This window comes from Mus caroli, unplaced genomic scaffold (assembly GCF_978045245.1).
Source record: "Mus caroli unplaced genomic scaffold, Mus_caroli_1 scaffold_8, whole genome shotgun sequence".
Classification (NCBI taxonomy): Eukaryota; Metazoa; Chordata; class Mammalia; order Rodentia; family Muridae; genus Mus; species Mus caroli.
The window spans coordinates 101,385,559-101,403,990 of record NW_028227263.1 but is presented as its reverse complement, the minus strand read 5'-3'; the positions used below and the strand labels follow the sequence as shown (position 1 = coordinate 101,403,990).

The window sequence follows — 18,432 nt, the reverse complement described above, 5'->3', positions numbered from 1 at the left end:
GCGCGCGCCACCACTCCTGACCAGACTTTGTTCTTATAGCAAGGAGATGTCCTTGTGATCCTCACTGTGCACACAGAAACAGACTCAGAGCACCGAGTCAGGTGTCTAAAGTTACAAAGCCACGAAGGGGCCTAGTCACAGTCCTGACTGTCCCAGGTCTCCTTAGCGAACCGCCCCAGGATGACCTCTGACACGAGCCCCCACCCTCCCCAAGTGCTCTAGGGCCCCCACTGCCCGAGTCTGCGCTGACCCTGCCTTGAGCTGAGTGAGCGCCTCTTCCACTCTCGGCTGGTTGTATCGCACCATGTAGCTGTGCATATCAGGGTAGTTGCTTCGGATATTCTTCTCCGTGGACCCATTGGGCACCGTTCCAAACTTCAGGGGTGGGTATTGCTCCTGGGGCCGCTGGAACTAGGACAGAAGGAGGACTTATTAATGTACCCTCTAGGAAACACCCAAACCGAATGCCACATTCTGGAGACCCTGCAAATTAAGGGTCAGGTTCAGAGGGTGTTGGCAGAACCACACCCTTTGCTATGTAAGGTATGACCGACATATTGTTTGCACCGATGTTCTACCTCCATTCCCCTGAAGACAACACTTAATGCAACCCATTGCATCTATGCTACAATCCGCTCACAGTCTGAGATAGGGGGCTAGCCACTGTAGTCTCACAGTGTCCCTTATGGCTTCCACCCCCACATGCTGTGGGAGGATACCAAAGGCAAGAGTACAAACAGAGGGGGTGGGCATTCGGAGTGTTTGGATGGGATAATTCTATGCATGGTTGAATCTAATCAGTAAAAATTTGGACTTGACTTTATTGCTGTTCTTATTCTAGACAGTGACTTACTATGTAGCCAACCTGTCCTTGAACTTATGATCCTCCTGCCTCAGCCTCTGGAGGACTGCAATTATAGGCATGCATCACTAGCCTGAGATTGACTCCTGAATGTCCTGGTGCTCAGTGTTATTTCTACATTATTAGTCATTCATTGCTGATGTATTTCACCCAAGCATGGTCACCAATGGATTAGCTGTGTCAGAAATTCCATCTTCATTATGGTGTGAGTGATCCACTTGTCTAGAACACCCCATTTGGCATTACTGCTCCTGGGACATTGGGAACAGCCTCTTTCCCCAGGAATGTTTAAATCGTTCAGCTCCTTTCAGAACCTTCCATCTTTACTCCTCTGGGGACGAGGGGGCAGACACTCCCAGGAACCCCTCTGCCCTGGGACAAGTTACAAGCCAGATCAGCCTGCCCCCTGTACACACCTTCCGGTCACTGAGCCCAGACACGGTGTCCACATACTCCTCCTGGATCATGAAGGCAGCCAGATTGGCTGTATAGCTGGCAAGAAAGATGACGGCAAAGAAGGCCCACACCAGCACCATGATCTTGCTGGTGGTGCCCCGAGGATTCTCCACTGGCACGGAGTTGTTGAACACCAGGGCCCACAGCAGCCAGATGGATTTCCCAATGGTGAAGGTAGAGCCTCCGGGGCCTGTGGGGGCCAGGACAGGACATGGACCTCACAGTCCCTCCACTCCTCATACTTAGCTCTACCCCAGGGCTACTGGGATATAGTTCTGTGTGGGGTCAGCTAAGGAAGGGACTCACGTTTGCCCGTGGCCAGGCTTCGGTTATAGCCCACAGGACTGAGGTACTCAAAGATGAAAACTGTGACGGCGACCACGGTGAGGCACATGACGAACATCATCACCCACACAGCGGGGCTGTAGGGCTCTGGGGACATGGGAGGCATCAGCCAAGCAAAGGCTTGAGGGACAGAGGGAGCCCAGTTGACTCCATCCTATTCTGCTCCCTCTCCTGGTCCCTACTTCAGGGACGGCCTATTATCATATAGACTTCTGGCAGTCTTCTCACAGAGAGCTACTATAACCGTTTCTATGGTTTTCACCGGCCCCATCAGCTGTCTACTATATATCCTGAGCTCAAGACCTGAGTCTCCACCTCACCAGCTTTCCCTCAGGGCCTTTCATCCCATCCCAGGCTCTGCCTCTTGGCAGCCGTGACCACCCAGCCCCGGGCTCCTTGATCCTGTCCCTCAAGCTCCTTGGGTCTGTCTTCCCCATCTCCACGGCCAGCAAAGAAAAAGCATAGTCTTCTCTCTGGGACCATCTCCCCAATCTCATGGCCCCCAGGGGAAAGGATCTCTCTCTCTCTCTCTCTCTCTCTGGAACCTTGTTCAGACTGCCAAGAGCAAGGGGCAACAGATATGACCTGCTGGCCTTGTCCTTTTGCCCACTTCTGTTGTCCCCAGATCAGGAGTTGATGTTTCTGCCCAATGCACCACAAAGTGGCTTCCTGGTCACACCCAGATCCATAAACATCGTCCCTCACTGATGTGCTTCTGCATACCTCTGTCCTTTGTGTCATGGACCACTGCGGTGGCCCCCTTGCCAACCTTTAATCCCAGCACTTGGGAAGCAGAGGTAGGCAGATTCCATTGAGTTCGAGGCCAGCCTGGTACCAGAGTACCAGGACTGCCAGGGCTACACAGAGAAACCCTGTGCCAAAGAAACAAACAAAAAACCAAAAAAAAAAAAAAAAAACCCCACAAACACACAAACAAACAAAAAACAAACAACAACAAAACCCTCTCCTGTCCTATCCACACTAACAGCCACCCTGTGCCTCTCTCTCTTCACCTCAGCCTAATTTCTCATGATAACTATTGGGGGTGGTCTAGTCTGCATCTCTCAATGTGGGGGGGGAGCTCCTAGGAGACAAGAATTTGCCTGTCTTAGTCACTATGGTCTTCTAGGTCTTAGGTTTAATCCCCAGCACTGGAAAAAACAAACAAACTAAACAAACAAACCCTATACATTTTTGTGCTGGGGTACACCTGGCCCCAGAGAGCCCTCCTTAAGGAAAAAAAAAAAAAACAAACCAAAAAACCAAAAACAAATCCTTATACTCTGGAGGCAGACAGAGACAGAGACATAAAAGACTAGTTGGATGTTCAAGGCAAAACCTAAGCTACATATTAAGTCTATATCTTAAAACAAAATAAAACAACCAAAAATCAGCTAGGAGGTGGTAGCCCACATCTTTAATCCCAGCACTCAGGAGGCAGGTCTCTTGAGTTCCAGACCAGCCTGGTCTATAGGGCTAGTTCCAAGACATCCAGGGCTACATAGAGAAATCCTGTCTTGAAACACTCCCCCCCCCCAAAAAAAAATTATTGGGCTGGAGAGATGTCTCAGTGGCTAAGAGCACTGGGTATTCTCCCAGAGGACCCAGGTTCAATTCCCAGTGCCCACATGGCAGCTCACAGCTGTCTGTAACTCCAGTTCAGTCAAAATGACAATGCACAGAAAATAAAAATAAATAAAATCTTTAAACAAACCAAAACCAAAAATCTGGCCAGATGTGGTAGGGCACACCTTTAGTTCCAATACTCAGGAGACAGAGGCAGGCAGCTTGCTCTGAGTTCTGAGTTTCAGGACAGCCAGGAACATAGAGAGACCTTGTCTTTAAACAAATAAAAACAACAACAACAACAGCAGCACCCCAGACAACTGTGGATGCAAACCCAGGGTGAGAGCTGTGGAAGGCACTGCAAGAGAAGGCTCCTGAGCTCAGGCTGGCTGAACTGCCTGTTGAACTTCCTGCCAGGCAAAGTATTTCTTCCATTTTACAGATCAGGAACCTCAAGTTGGAAGTGATGTCACCTCATGGGACCCAGGGCCCACAGTGTGAGGGACAGTTGTTCCAGCCTTGTCTAAGTATGACTCTCTGTCTTGGCTGGCTCACCGAGGAAGGCAGAGGGGGACACAGTGCCATTGCTGCGTGCCACCATGACGCTGATGCCTGTCTCTACAAAAGGGACGGAGAAGTCCACGATCTCTGACCGCTCCTCATTGATGGTGAGGGAGCCGATGGCCATGTCCGCACGCTGATAGAACACCTGGGGTGGATCGAGGAGTTGGCAAGGGGAGCGGCTCAGAGGACAGAGGCCAGCGCTGGGCAAAGCCTGGCCCTGGGAGACAGTGATGGTGTGGGAGACAGGCTAGGAGGTCTGGTTGATGAGTGAGGAGGGGAACAGAGGAGCAAGGGAAGTAGGGGAGAGAGAGAGCAGAAGCAGGAGCAGAAGAGGTCTCCTCTACCCCGCCCACTGTCCCAACATCACTTGCTTAAGGTCTAGGGATCCAGATTTCCTGCCCCGCCCCCTTCTAGGAGTTCCACCCTCCAAACCCCCTTCTTATGACTTCTACCCTCTAGTCCCGCCCCTCCCTAGGAGATCCACCCTCCTAGCCCTCCTCGCCATTGTCCTTCAAGGTCCCTTCTTCTGACCGCCTCCCATAAACTGGCCCTGCCCCAAGCATCCCAGTCCTACCCCTGAAGTTTCCCTCAGCCTGTGACCCTCCACTTCACACAATGCCCTTACCAAGCCGGGCAGTCTCCTTTGGCCACGCCCCCTGCTCCAGGACGCCCTCCTCATGGCCTAAATCCTCAAGATTCCTCTCCCACAGGTTCTGTCCCGCCTGTCTTACCTCACCAATCATGCCATTCCAGACGCCATCGATCTTCTTGCCATGCTTGCCGTTGGTAACCAGGTAGAGGTCATAGCTGAAGCCGATGGTGTGCGCCAGCCTCTTCAAAATGTCAATGCAGAAACCCTTGCAGCATCTCTTCTCCGGGCGGGGAGCGTCAGGCGGAGGGCTGAGGGGAGCGACCAGGCTTGAAGAGGTTGGGGACCACTGTTAGGCTCTCCCATGAGGCCAGAGGCTGCTAAAACTATGGATAGTGCTTTCTTGGGAGATGAAGCTTAAGAATTTCTTGGCTTCCCCGCCAGGTCACACAGCGGGAGGGCTGTGGGGCTGGAGCCTAGCCCGCTGTGCTTCAGGGGAAAGAAAGAGGCCGAACCCTCTGGCTTAGGGGCTGTCACCTGTGGGTACGGTTGAGCTGGCTCCGGCAGGGAACCGAGTCTCTGATGCAGGTGCCGCTGATGGGGTCTGCGGGCTCTACAATGACAAAAGGTCTCTCCTCCAGCGTGGCCACAGTGAGGTGCTGCGTGTCATCCACCGGCTGCAGGAAGCGGCCATAGCGGGACCATAGAGGGTACTTGAGGCGGAGGGTCTGCTGTTCCCAGCTGCCCACCTTGGCAAAAAAAACCAAAACCAAAACAAAACAAAAACAAAAAACAACAAAACAAAACCAAACAAACACAAGAGTCATACTGCCTAGCACGATGGCAGCATTCCAGAGTGTCCTGACTTTGCTGCCCCTCCCTCAAACCAAAGATCGAGTTTACCATTTTCCTCCAGAACCCAGAATACCTTGCTCCTTCCTCCTTCAGACCAGAACCTGTGCCTTCAGTTTTAACTTTCCATAGCACGTTGGAGTCTAGACCTGTCTCTCCTCCCTCAGACACAGTGGTCCAGACCCCCCCCCCCCCAGCCCTCCTCCCTTAGACCCATGGGTCCAGGTTCTCTCTTACAGATGCCTGGGGTCTGGTTGGCCACTCACCACTTCCCACGTCCTGTCTCTGGTGAGGGAGATGACTACCAGTGACGGGTTTACCAGAAAGCCATCCTCATTGAAGGAGTAGTCTCGGTTATCCCAGGTGATGTTCATGAAGTACCTGCCCGGGAGGAGGGGGGGGGGGCGGCTTTCACATTGGGACCTGGGTTGAGTTCCTTGGCTGCTGAGGGCTGAGCCTCTTTTCTATAAGCCATCCTGGCTTTCCGAATTCTCCCCTTAGTTGCCAGAACCCCCAAAGACCTGGTCCCATGCTCTCGGCTTGGTGTTGCTAATCCCTCATTGTATACCATGGTTTGGCCTCTTTCTGAAACCCCCTAACGTGGGTAGGAAAGGTGTCCTCCAGGCCTTTGAAGGGCTGGGCTGTACCTAAAAACCCATCTCTCGTCTTGAACAATTTTGATAAGTTGTAAACACTCTCATAAACATTCTCCTTGTCCCCCCATCCAGGCTACCAGTCTGCAAGCCCCACTCTCCTTTTCCCACCTCTCCTCCACCAGCTACAATTTCTCTGGACCCTCCCCAAGGCCTCCTGCCTGGCTTTCCAGTCTGTATCCCACCCCGGAGGAGTCTCTCTACACCTAGAGCTGCATCTGTGTCTGGCTCCCCTCCTTAGGACCTGCTTTTGGCTCCCAGGATCCCAGAACAGAGTCTAAGCTGTACAACCACACACACAAGGCCAAGTTTTGGTCCCTCCCACTTTCCTGGCCTCATCACTTCATCCCCTCCCTCAACTGCTCTGTGCTATGGAGGCCCTGTGTTTGCTTAGGGTTTGTTTGTTTGTTTATCCTTGAGTCTTTCTGTATGCTTTACTCATGCCTGGAATGAGTGTTTTCCATGTCTGATGAGCTTGCTGATCACCCTTAGACTGAAGCTGGCCTGAAGGCCCTCCCTGTGTCCCCTTTGGGCTACTCCCATCCACAGAGATGGCTGAAGCCCTACCGCTCTGAGGCTTTGCTCTCTCTTTACACAGGTCTTCCAGCCTCAGCTCCATCTATGTACCTTGATTTTAAAGAAGTATGTGTGTGTGTGTGTGTGTGTGTGTGTGTGTGTGTGTGTGTGTTTGTGAGCTCCCCAATATGGCAATATGGGTGTTGGAAACCCAACCTGGGCCCTCTGCAAGAACAGCAAGTGCTCCTAACTGCTAAGCCATGCCTCCAGCTTCTCCCATATCTACATTATCTTAGCCTTTAAGTGTTACCTACCCACCTGGTGTCACCTAACCCTCTGGGCTTTTTAGTCTCACATCCCCCGGTTTATTTGATCTAGGAGGCTGCCATCTGTGGACAGTTCTTTCTTTTCTGGCCTGATCCTCTCCCCTGCCTCCCTGCATTAGACTGTCAGCTCTGTGATGAGAGTAGGGAATTTATTTAATTTTTTTTTTCAGTTTTTGAAATTCAGGGTCTCGTTATATAGCTTTGGCTAGCCTGGAACTCACTATGTAGACCAGGCTGGTCTTGAACTCATAGAGCTCAGTCTGAGTGCTGGGATTAGCTACTGCCACACCCAACTTTGATTCTTTTGTGCCTAAAGCAATGCCTGGCACATAGCTTCTCAGTAGCAGGTTTTTCAGTGGACGGATGTTTGGCCAGCGGTTGATCCTTAGGTGTCAGTTTAGGATCCCGTCCGCCAGGAAACCTCCCTGACCCTGGAGTTTACCCCCCCAGTTATGCAGCCTGCGTTGGGAGGCTGATGGTTACCAACCAGTCTCCCCTTGGGATGCTCTTTTACAGTGAGACCTGTAGGCTCTACAATTATGAGGAAGGAGAAAGTATGCATTAAGATCTGAACAGTAGCTGGGGAGAGTGAGCCTGAGGGGAGAGAGACTAGAGTCAGAAAGGTGAAATTGGGAGATGAAAGGGCCGATGGCCGGCGCTTGGCCTCGGTTTCTGCAGTCTCTTCAGTGCATGTTTATCTTTCCAATGGAGCCTCTTTCTCCTGGGAAAATTTAAAGGAGACTGCTTTTTTGCAACCCAAAACTGTCCTGGTTGGGCAGGATTCCTCCCCCCACCTTCCCCACGGCTGCTGCTATCTCCATTACTGCAAGCCTCACACTGTGTGGCCATTATTCCCATCCCTGTATGTCACCTCTTTAGGTCCTTGCATTCTTTGAAGAAATCTGTGGTCTTATTCATCCCTGTGTTTCCAGGGCCCAGCGTGAGCCCTAGTTCCTAGCAGGCGCTCGGTATTTATGAACACAGGATGCTCTTCTCACCCTCTTGTTCTGGGGTCCTGATTCCCAGCTCAGTTGTCCGTTCTCCCTGCTTAGGCCCTCTTCTGCACCACCACCTCCTCCCAGACTCATTCCTTCTGCTGCGGTCACTGTGTGCACAGTGTCCCCACTCCCAAAGCTTTACATGCTAGGGCTGCTGTGACACCGTTTCCTTCCAACATCACAGGGTGTAGGCTGGACCCATGGCCACAACAGGGTGCCAGCCTCCTTGGCAGCCCGTCCAGGCCACATGCAGGGGTGGTGCTAAAATATCTAACAGTCAGCATAGTACAGGTTACTACCCAACCAGAGCGTGAGCCTTCCCTATCAGTGAAGATGTTTAACTAACCAGAAGGGATGTGCCCTGTACAGTCAGGATGTCAGTCCTGGCCAGGTGAGCCCTGTGCCCTCCACATCTCTCAAAGGTGCTTGCTCTCTGCTATGACTTTCTGCCTTCCCTAGACTAGGCTCATTCTGCCATGCCTACAACCCTGCTTCTACTCTGCAGAGTAGGAGAACACTGAATCACCACATGGAGCCCCAGTTTCCTGACAGCCAGGACCGCCAGACACTCGTCTCTGGGCTGCTATGTGACAGAGACACAAACTTCTGCCTTGCACGGCCGCTCGATCATTGGGTCTTGTTATCACTGAGACTCACCTCCTGGGGATTTATTTTATCCAGCCTAAGATGATATCAATTGTCACTGTTTTTTACTTACAGAACAAACAAGCAAACAAACCCAGAAGCTCTGCCAGTTCAAACATAACTGATCAGATATCTTGACTTCAAAGGCGAGTGTGTGTATGTGCATGTGTGTAATATTTTTTTGTCTTAGATATTTTAGCCTTGGTTCCTGCTTCCATCTCCAGATTGCTGCTGAGATAGCAAGTCTATACTGCCACAATGAACTAAAATTAACGTTTTTTTATTGCCTTGCTTTATTTATTTGAGACTGGGTTTCATATAGCCCAGGCTAGCCTCCAACTTACTATACATTCAAGGACGCCCCTGAATGACTGAGTCTTCTGCCTCCACTCCTAAAGGCCCTGGGATTAAAGTCTTTCACCACCACGTCCAGCCTTATGTTTACATATCCTGAAGCTATGAAAAAATGATGACAAACTCTGTATATTAGGTGCTTTCCAAACTCGCTGGCTGCACTCCAGAAAGGAGACCCAGTTGCACCCGTTTACAGAAAGGAGATCAGAACCTGGAGGAGTTCCAGCCCAGCCCACTGATGAGTGAGTACTTTCCCGCCAATCACCTGTGCAGACTCTCCCCGCGGTGGGTGCGATTCTGGGCGCGACAGTCATGGCCCAGCTCAGGCAGGAAGCCATAGTCTCGCAGCAGGGCCTGGGCACCTCTGGCCACCACCGCCACACCAGCAGCCACTCGGCGTGCCAAGTCGTCACGCCAGCCAGCAGAGCGCACTGCAAACAGCCCAGCAGGCAGTGGGGCACCTCCTGGCAGAAGAAGGGGTTCCCCAGGGACCCCGGAGCCCCCACCTCCGGCCAGCTGAGGTCCCACCATGAACCAGACGTAGCCAGGCCCAGTGAGACCAGCCTCTTCTGCCGCCCGGAAAACAGGCTCTGCCTCCTCGCGGGCGCAGAAGAGCAGGCGGATCTGCGCACTGACACTACGGAGCTGTGCGCCCAGGACGGCCTCACCCGCTCCGGGGTCCAGTGTCAGCGCTCCTCGATGCTCCCAGCCCACCAGGCTGCCATCAGTCAGCACCTCGATGTATGACAAGAAGGCTCGGTGGCCTGGGGCACGCGTAGTCACTGCCACAAAGGATGTCCAGTCGTACTCCTCCAGCACCTCAAAAATGACCTGCAGCTGTTGCTCTGTGGAGGAGCCAAGCTGCAGGAAGGTGGAGCCCTTCTCCTGTGGGAACAGGGAGGACAGTGAGCAGAGCATGGTTGCCTGAGCCAGTGCCACCACAGCTTCCACTATGGCTGCTCACCAGGCCTGGCTCCTTTTCCTTCTGTGGTACAGGCTTCCTCTAGGTCATGTTTAGCCACATAACTGAGTTCTTTCAGGCTCACCTAAAAAAAACCTCGCCCTGAATTTTACTCTCCTGTCTGAGGGCAGTTGTAGAGACCCAGAAGACCTAAGGTCTCACAGTCACAGGAGGGATGCAGCCTGCGCCGCTCAGCATGTGGAAGAAGGCTACCGCCAGTCAGGACTTCCTATTTGGATTTTGTATGGACGAGAAACTTATGGGGTGAGATGCTGAGGTTTGAGGGTTTATCTGGTGGCAGCACGTGATATCACCACCATAAATTTATCCCACGTCTTCCCAGAGTTCACGGATGTATTGTTGCAAAGAGCAAAACTACAATTCCCAGCATGCAGTGGAGTGATGGCCCTTTACTTTCCCTCCTGACCCTATGTCCCCCATTTCTGTCTCTCTTACTGGCCTCTCTGCTCCTCAGTCAGAACTCTGTATAAATATAAGAATGTTTTTATGACGTTCTCTTTCCTTTTCTGTCCCCTCTCTGTCATTTCGATCCATGGGCTTAAATGTGGTCTCCAGCACTATCCGGCATGGTGGCCACTAGTCATGCGTCACTATTCAAATTAAAATTAAATAAAACTGAAAAAAAATATAGTTCCTCAGCTGCATCCTGCAAGTGCTTGCCAGCCACCTGTGGCTCCGCAGCTGCCTGCTGGATGGAGGCGCACTGTCCATCTTCATCATGGCAGGCGCTCAGTGGGATGTGCCCAAGGCTCTTACCGCTGGTTACAACCGCTCCTGTGAGCTTCAGACAAACCAATCCCACGTTCTAGTCTCTATCCCCAAACCAGGATTTCCACAAGTATCTCAGGAACCAGCACATCAAAAGCAATTTCCTGACTCTCTTCGACCCTTCTCTTTAGAGCAGAACCAGCCAGCCTCCTCCCTCCCTCCCTTCCTCTAAGATCTCATATATCATCAAATAAAACAGAAGATGACCCTGAACTTCTGCTCCTCTTGTCTCCTCCAGAGTGCTGGGCTTACAGGTACGCACCGCTACACCCACTTTACATGGGACGGGACCCAGGACCTCATTCATACTGGACAAGCACGATAGTGGCAAATGTACAACCCCAGCCCCATCCTTTTCTGTTTCCCCGGTACTTACATGCGAGCCACCTTCAACACCTCCCGGCTGTGTGCTCTAACCTGCTGGCCCCGTCTGCACCCCCAGTCTCTGCCCTTGCCATCACCGTTGCTCTAGCCTAGACAACTGCAGCTCTCTGGCACTCTTCTCATCCCTGCTCATGTCTTTTAGTTTGTTCTCCAAACAGCAACCGAAGGGATCATTTCAGAATATTAACGGGAACACATCTCTTCTCAACTGAAAACCTTCCAATAAATTCTACTTTAGAATCAAAACCTGAGCCCAGGGCCCTGCATGAACCAAGCCTCCGTGTCTGTCTGAGCTCAGCTGCCTCCCCAGCTCTGCCTTGTTCTCTTTTCACACAGAATGTTTCTTTTAAGCTTTGCCCTTAGCAGTTGTCCCTCCTGGGGACACAGTCCCCACTTCCTCCATGCCTAGCTACCCCTTATCATCCTTCAGGGCCCGTGCAGACACCACCTCCTCTGGAGCCCTTTCTTGATTCCCATCTATTGAAGCCTTAGCCTCAGTCGTTCCTGCTTTCCCTTCGGGCAGATTTCACTATCTGTTGCTTTCTTAGTTTGTCTCCCTCATTAGAGTACAAGTGAGCACCCCCCCCCCCCACTCAGTTTTTTTTTTTTTTTTTTTTTTTTTGGTATTTCGAGACAGGGTTTCTCTGTGTAGTCGTGGCTGTCCTGGAACTCACTCTGTAGACCAGGCTGGCCTCGAACTCAGAAATCCGCCTGCCTCTGCCTCCCGAGTGCTGGGATTAAAGGCGTGCGCCACCACGCCCGGCTCCCAACTCAGTTTTATAATCCCGAACCTAACTAAACAGGCCCCAGGCCTCACACGCCTTCCTGCACCTACATGCAAACAGCAATCAGAATTTCTCCTTCGGCACATGCCAGTGGTTTAGTGCTGGGTACAAGACAGCTGCCCTGAAGAGAGGGACCTTCCCAGCATGCATTGGAGACTCACAGACGACCTCACCCCTCAGCGGGGATGGCTATGAACAGGTCTTGGCACTCATTTAGCACAGCTGGAGCAGCAACGATAACACTTCCCCACCCCCACCCCCAGGGCAGTGAAGGAACTATATATGTCCCTGAAGGTGACAGGCTACACACAGAGTGGATAGCAATTTTCAGTGGGGCACAGTCACCAGCAATGGAAGCACAAGGGACCATGTATGCCAGTGTTCTATGGAGGGAGCAGCCAGGCCTACATATCTATCTACAAATCTAGCCAAGAACAAAGAAGCCAGATAGAGGTCCTTCCCAGAATGTTTTGCACAGACCTGAGGGCCCTCGGATGCAATGATGTTCTGGGAACAAGGTTCCACTTGCTCCACATCTAGTACATCCCTTCTCAGGTCATCTGCAAATCAGGCTAGTCCACGTCTCTTCTTTGGTACCAAAAGCCTACCACAACCCACTGTCCTCACCCAGGCCTCTGGAGGCAGGTCTCTTTTCAGGCTACTACCAGGACCAGTCTCTCCTGACTCCACTTCAAGTTTCTGGTTTTCTCTGGGTTCAAAATCCTCATTTCTGTACCTTTACAAGCTCATTCTCAAACCCCACTTCAAGGGCCTACTTCCTCCTCTCTCAGCAAAGTCCTTTTATTACATCCATTGGAGTGGGTCTACCCTCAGCCATCTCCACTGGATCCCTCCCTCCTTGAGCACTAGCGGGGTCCTTGGGCTTGGCCTGCTTCTCATCAGTCCAACTCTCAGAATGCATGGCTCTGCTCTCATTCCTACACCTCTAGGCTCCAAGCCTCCAGCTGAGCCTCCCACCATGCCCTCCTTCAGCACCTAGTTCTCTTCTCCTATGGTTCCCATCTCTGCCTTCCTGGACACAGCTTCTTCACTAGACACCACCTCTTTCTGAACTCCATCCCTTTCCAACTGACTCTTCCCCTCATTGGTCCAAGAGCCATAACTCTAGTTTCTGACCCTGTCCTCACTCATTAAAATCTATCTCTTCTGCCATTGGTTTTTCCTCAATCCTCACTGTAACCCACCTCCTTCCTGATTATTGATCTGACCCTTGTAGGTGACCCCTGAAAGGTGTTGTGAACCCCATAGAGCACATCTCTTCAAATCAGCCTCCTCACTATATAGACTTGACTCTTAACCTCCAACCTGGAAACTGACCAATGGACGGCTCCACCCCCTAGTTACTGTCTCCGTCCTTATAACCCCCCCCAAATCTTAATACAACCCGCCCCCCAAGTTATCATAGGTCCCGCCTCTCAAAGTCTTTCCCTTCAGCCTACGCAGGCACTGCTCCTCGACGAACCTCCCGCCTCAAACTACGTCCGATCCACGACCCTGAGCCTCAAGGCCCCGCCCCCGAGCCTCAAGGCCCCGCCCCCAAGGCGGCCCGTCCCCCGCGGTCGCGCGCACCTTGGGTGTGAGTACGAGCGCGGCGCCGCCGTGCACGGCCACGATGGGCAGCGAGGTCTGCGCCGACAGGAAGTCGAGAATGGGCGCGACGGCGGGCGCGCGCGAGTCGTCCTCGAACACCACGCCGTGCACGCGCAGCCCCGACAGCAGGTCGCAGAGCTGCAGCACAAGGCTGCGAGGGTCGGAGCCGTTGAGCACCAGCGCCACGGGCCGTACGTCCAGGCCCGGGCTGCGCACTGCCGCCGCCACGGCCGGGCCCAAGCGCGCCGCCTCGGCCGCGTACGCCGGGCCAGAGAAGACCAGCGCCACGTTGAGCGGCCGCGCCCCGCCCGTGCCCCCGCCGGCCGCGCCCGGCCCCGGCACCTCCTCCGGGAACGGGCTGGCGCACGCCAGCGCCAGCAGCAACAGCATCTTAGCGGGGCCCCGAGGGCCGCGGGGGCCACCGGCGCCGCGCATCGCCTGCGGGCCCCGCCGGGCGGCCTCTGCGTGGACGGGAGGCGAGGGCAGAGCCCGAGGGGAGACACGGGAGAGACGGGGCGAGAGGGGAAGGTCGGGTGATGGAGAGAGGGAGGGGCCGACACGGAGGGAAACAGAGATGAGGGACAGAGATAAGTGAGAACGAGACAGAAGGAGGAGACAGAGATCGAGAAACAGAGATAGGGAAGGCGACAGAGACAGTGAGACCCAGATAGTGAGGGAGATGCAGAGTCAGGATGAGAGGGGAAAGTTGGGTGAGAGAAGGAGCGGCGGCAGAAGCATAGAGGGAGACAAATGAAGAGAGAGAGACGGGAAGGAATGGAGAGACAGAGAGGGAAAGAGGCAGGAGAGAGACATACAGAGACCAGAGACAAGAAGAGACAGCGGGAAAGGCAATGGAGGGAGTGGAAGGGAAAGATGGAACCCAAATAGAGGGAGGCGTGGGGGGTGAGATGAAGGAATGGAATGTGGGAACCAGGAGGCACAAAGGCGGGAGGGGGTGAGTAATGGGGTCAGGGAAGATGCAGAGGTAAGAGGTGGGGGGAGAAGGCAGGCATGGAAGGGGCAGTGATCGTACAGATGGGAAAGAGACCCAGAGATGGGACAAAGACCAGGAACAGAACCCGAGTAAGAGCAAAGGAGAGGGGGACAGCGAGAGATGGTCAAGGAGAGGGGAAAGAGTGAAGAGAGATGAAAGGCCAGGCTCACAGGGACACAGACCCAGGAGAGGGAGCACAGGAGAGGGAGCACGGCAGAGGATGGTAGTGAGGCAAGGAGAGATGCAGAGAGAAATACAGGGAGGCGGAGAGATGAGAAAGTTGGGGGGAATAGAAGGCAAAGCAGAGACCCACAGCCACCCAGAGTCAGGCACACACCAACCTCAGGAAGAAGGAGTGGAGATGGAGAGAGGCAAGCAGAGCGAATGGAATACAGAGAAGACAGAAATAGCGAGGCAAGGCAAAGCCCCAGACCCCCACCCGGGAGGTGCCCAGCACACATGAAAGCAAGGCAGAGGCAGGTGGCAGAGGAAATGGAAAGAAAAGGGCGAAAGTAAGGGGGAAACGGGAGAGGAAAAGGGGTCAGGTGTATGGGGGAGAGAGAAGGGAGAAATTAGTTGGGTATCCAAGGAGAGAAAATACCCACCACCCTAAGCCATTCTTAGCCCCCTCCTCCTGTCCCTGCCCCCTCATTTTCATTCTTGATGAAACTGAGTCACAGGCCAGTCTTGGGGTTGGGGGCACAGCTGTGGGGAGCTGGGGGGGGGGTTGTCCCTGGCTTCCAGCCCAGAGCAATTTAGTAAATTAAAGGAAGAAGAGGGTTGCCTCCAGTGGCCCCTGTTGAATACTAGTTGCCTGGGGTGGGTGGGCCAGGATCCCAGGCTTCTGGGTACTAGGTTTGTGGAGGAGCCCTGGGGGCCTGATCTCTGCTCCCATAAAGCTCCAAGGACCTGCACTGGGGGCTTCCTGAATGGGCCAGGGTCCAGATACAGAAGGGTTCTCTCTTGGCTGTCAGTCTCCTGTCTGGTTGCCATGGTAGCGCAGGCCGGTCCACTCTAGACAGCAAGGGTTGGGGCAAAGGCACACACCCCCTACCCTGGCTGGAACCCTTATCTTCCAAATCATCACTCCACCTTTCTGGAGGTCCTGGGCACTTGTCTCCCCAGAGAAGGGGGTGCCCCCTCCTGCAGGCCATACCTCCTCCTGTCCCCCCTCTTCATTGCCTTTCCTTCCCAAGCAGCTGGCTCAGTCCCTGCTCAGAATAGCCCCCCTTTCTCCCCAAAATAACGCACAGCTGTGGCCTGGCCCCCGCGGGGTTAATACTGGTTCTCTCCCTTCCTGGTGGCTGCTCAGCCATCAGCCCCCTCCTCCACTTCTCAGACCCTAGCCTCTGCTTTTTTTGGGGTCCAAGGTCCTTGTCACTGTGAGGCCTAGGAGGACAGCCTCAGCCCCACCCCTGTTGGGAGGTAGTGTTTTCACATACAGGGTTCTTGAGGGCAATGTTTCTACCCAGCGCTTGTACCCCGTTATCAGTCCTCAGGAAGCAAAGTCCCCAGATCTCACATCAGGGTTGGCAAAGTCCATCCCGACCTCCACCTTATGAGTTTAGCCTGTTTCCATCCTACAGGGGCCTCGGAAGCATCTCCAGCCTGCTCGGTCAGGAGTGCTCGCCCTCCCGAAATTCCTGACTGAACTTGGCCTGGCAGGTACCCCACCTCACCCAGCTCTGCAGCCCACTCATCTTTTTCTCAGGGCCTGGGCATCCTGGCCTCATCCTGCCCCAACACCTGGGAGTCTTGGTTCCTATCTTGTTCTCCTTTAAGGAGCCCCCCCCCCTTTTTGCCTCAGACCCCATCAGTCCCAACATCCTTCCAGCTCACTAGCTCTGGCCTTCCCAGTTGTTTCCCTCATATCTTGTCTATGGTATAAGGAGGTAGGGGGTCTCTGTGTCTCTATTGCCCCCTAATCCATCATGGGAATGGGGGAAGCTTTGATCAACAGCTCCCCCTCATTGTGCTGCAGAGAGCTTCCTATCCCCCCACTTCACACACACAGACATACACACACATACACACACACACACACACACACACCCATCCCTATCCTGGAAGGGCATTCCAGAACCTTGAGGAAGGGGTGGCTGCTTGGGGCTGGGTGCCGGTCACTGGACGCCCTCAAGGTCCTTGGCAGGGGTATTAATAGCAGACTCATAGCTCTGAGGTGGGAGGGGAAAGCGAGAGGAGAGAGGGATAGCCAGGCATGGGAAGACTGATGCAGGGAGGGGTATAGAGAAGATGAGGTGGAGAGACTGACAGAGGTGGGATTCAGCTATGCGCAGCTGGGGACAGGGTAACATGTCAGAGGAATGGGAGGCTTGGGTGGTTTTGAGGTATAGAAACCCAGGAAAGGGGCAGTGAGTGAAAGAGAGAGCGCGAGCGAGCAGATGGAAGACAGTCCCTCAGGGACAAGGGGGCAGAGACATTTGGTTTGTTTGCATTCAAACCCCTTCCCTCCTTGAGATCCCTGGCCAACTTTCCCTGCCCTAGATTGGAGGGGGCCATATCCCCACCCCCACCCCTGCATCCCCTGTCCCAGCCTTACCTTTTCATGACCCTGTTCTTTGGGGGAAATTGCTGGGGGCCAGGACCGGAACCCGCGTCCAGAGACCCAAAGATTCCGTGGAGTGTTGGGGAGCTGGTTGGGGGCCAGGCCCAGGGCGGCAGCGGAGGCAGTAGCAGCAGCAGCAGCAGCAGCAGCAGCAGTAGCAGTGCAGGCGGCAGTGGCGGGGACCTTTTGCCTGTCCCGGCTCTGTCCCTCCTCTTCTTGGTCCTGCCCTGCCCTGTCTCCCAAGGTTGCGGCCACCAGACTAGGCAATGATGAGGCTACACATGTTGCGCTGGAAGTTGGGCCCCGGACATTGCGGAGGCTGTCGGGGGTGTCCTCTTGCGGCCTGACCCCATGGGGATCCCCCTCCACCCACCTGGGGTGCCCCCCCTACTGGCTTCAGTTCGGGCTCCTCCCCTGGCTGGCATGTCCCATTACCTCTCCCTAGCTTATTGGCACCCCCTTTGTGCTCTCAGCACCCCCTCCCTCGTCTCTGTCTGTCTGTCTGGGTCACCTCTGAAGCCAGTGGCTCGTGTGTATGTTTTATAAGGAGCGTGAGGCTGCCTATCAGGGGAACTGCTTGCCCATTCCTTGCTTGGCCACCTCCAGACCCCCCCCCGTGCCCCCACTCTCAAGCACAGGCAGGAACACAGATGCAGATGCTCACACACACAACCTCACTTCCCCGGGATTCCCCCTCAACACCCCCGGACACACACACACACACACACACACACACACGCTTGCGCAGGGGCCCAACATGGGCGTGTTGTCGCTGTTCTCAGTGGCTGTTTGGACAGACAGGAGGACACAGGCATCCGGGGACACACAGACACTCCGCTGGACGCAGGCAGGAGGCACAGAACCCAGGTGCACACCATCCATCCAGGTTTGGGGGCTCAGGGAACCGATCGGGGGCCCGTGAGGTGCAGGCAGGAGGCTCAGGGTCGGTCCAGACAGACAGACCCCTCCTCCCTCAGCTACCGCCGCTGCAGCCCTTACAGACACACCCCCCCCACCAGCCAGCCTGACACCAAGGCATACATCCTCACCTAGCAGATGGCTGTAGCACGAGAGACCCCTGGGGGCCAGGCGGACCCACCCAGGCTGGTACCCCTCAACAGGGCGCTGCTGGCCGAGGAGGCTGTGGGCGCAGGCGGAGGGTGGCTGGTGGCAACGGCGGCAGCGGCCACGGCTTGCAGGAGCCAGAGCGGGAGGGACTCGCACACTCGCTGTTCCCGCACACTCACTCAGGATGCGATTAACATTCAGTCCCCGTCCCTCCCTGCCAGGAGACCCACAGCTGCCCCCCTCACGCTTCCCTAGGGACCCCTCTTCCCATTAGGTCTGAGGGAGGGGGCCAGCCCTTACCCCATTTCAAAGTCTCTGTTTTCCTCATGGGACTGAGGGGCTGCGAGGAAATGGGAGGAAGCAGAGGTAGATGGACAAGGACACCACCTGGTACAGACAGTTTGAGACCTAGAGAGAGGGCTGGGGGGTCACTGTCACTTGCCCCTTCCCTCTTCTGCACTTCAGCACCCGCCATACTAAGAGCCATCCTGTGAATTTTATGGCTGCAGAGACAGGATGCATGCTGTCTCTCTTGGAGCCAGGAGTCT

The 18,432-nt window shown here is 54.4% G+C and overlaps 1 protein-coding gene across 2 annotated transcripts in view; it reads right to left on the bottom strand.

Annotated features, from left to right (window-relative positions):
* The window catches only part of Grin2d (glutamate ionotropic receptor NMDA type subunit 2D), a 34,352-nt gene extending 20,587 nt beyond the window's left edge, over positions 1 to 13,765 (bottom strand). The window contains exons 1-9 of one of the 2 annotated variants that reach the window (XM_085841725.1): positions 13,236 to 13,765; positions 8,992 to 9,611; positions 5,501 to 5,615; positions 4,920 to 5,131; positions 4,525 to 4,711; positions 3,785 to 3,938; positions 1,625 to 1,750; positions 1,279 to 1,508; positions 251 to 411 (exon numbers count right to left, since the gene is read on the bottom strand). In XM_085841725.1, the coding sequence (XP_085697851.1) occupies positions 251 to 411; positions 1,279 to 1,508; positions 1,625 to 1,750; positions 3,785 to 3,938; positions 4,525 to 4,711; positions 4,920 to 5,131; positions 5,501 to 5,615; positions 8,992 to 9,611; positions 13,236 to 13,691 (2,261 nt within the window). In that variant the 5' untranslated portion in view covers positions 13,692 to 13,765. The remainder of the gene's footprint in view (positions 1 to 250; positions 412 to 1,278; positions 1,509 to 1,624; positions 1,751 to 3,784; positions 3,939 to 4,524; positions 4,712 to 4,919; positions 5,132 to 5,500; positions 5,616 to 8,991; positions 9,612 to 13,235) is intronic. The other variant, XM_021167257.2, reaches the window with a different exon arrangement.
* Positions 13,766 to 18,432: the final 4,667 nt, after the last annotated feature.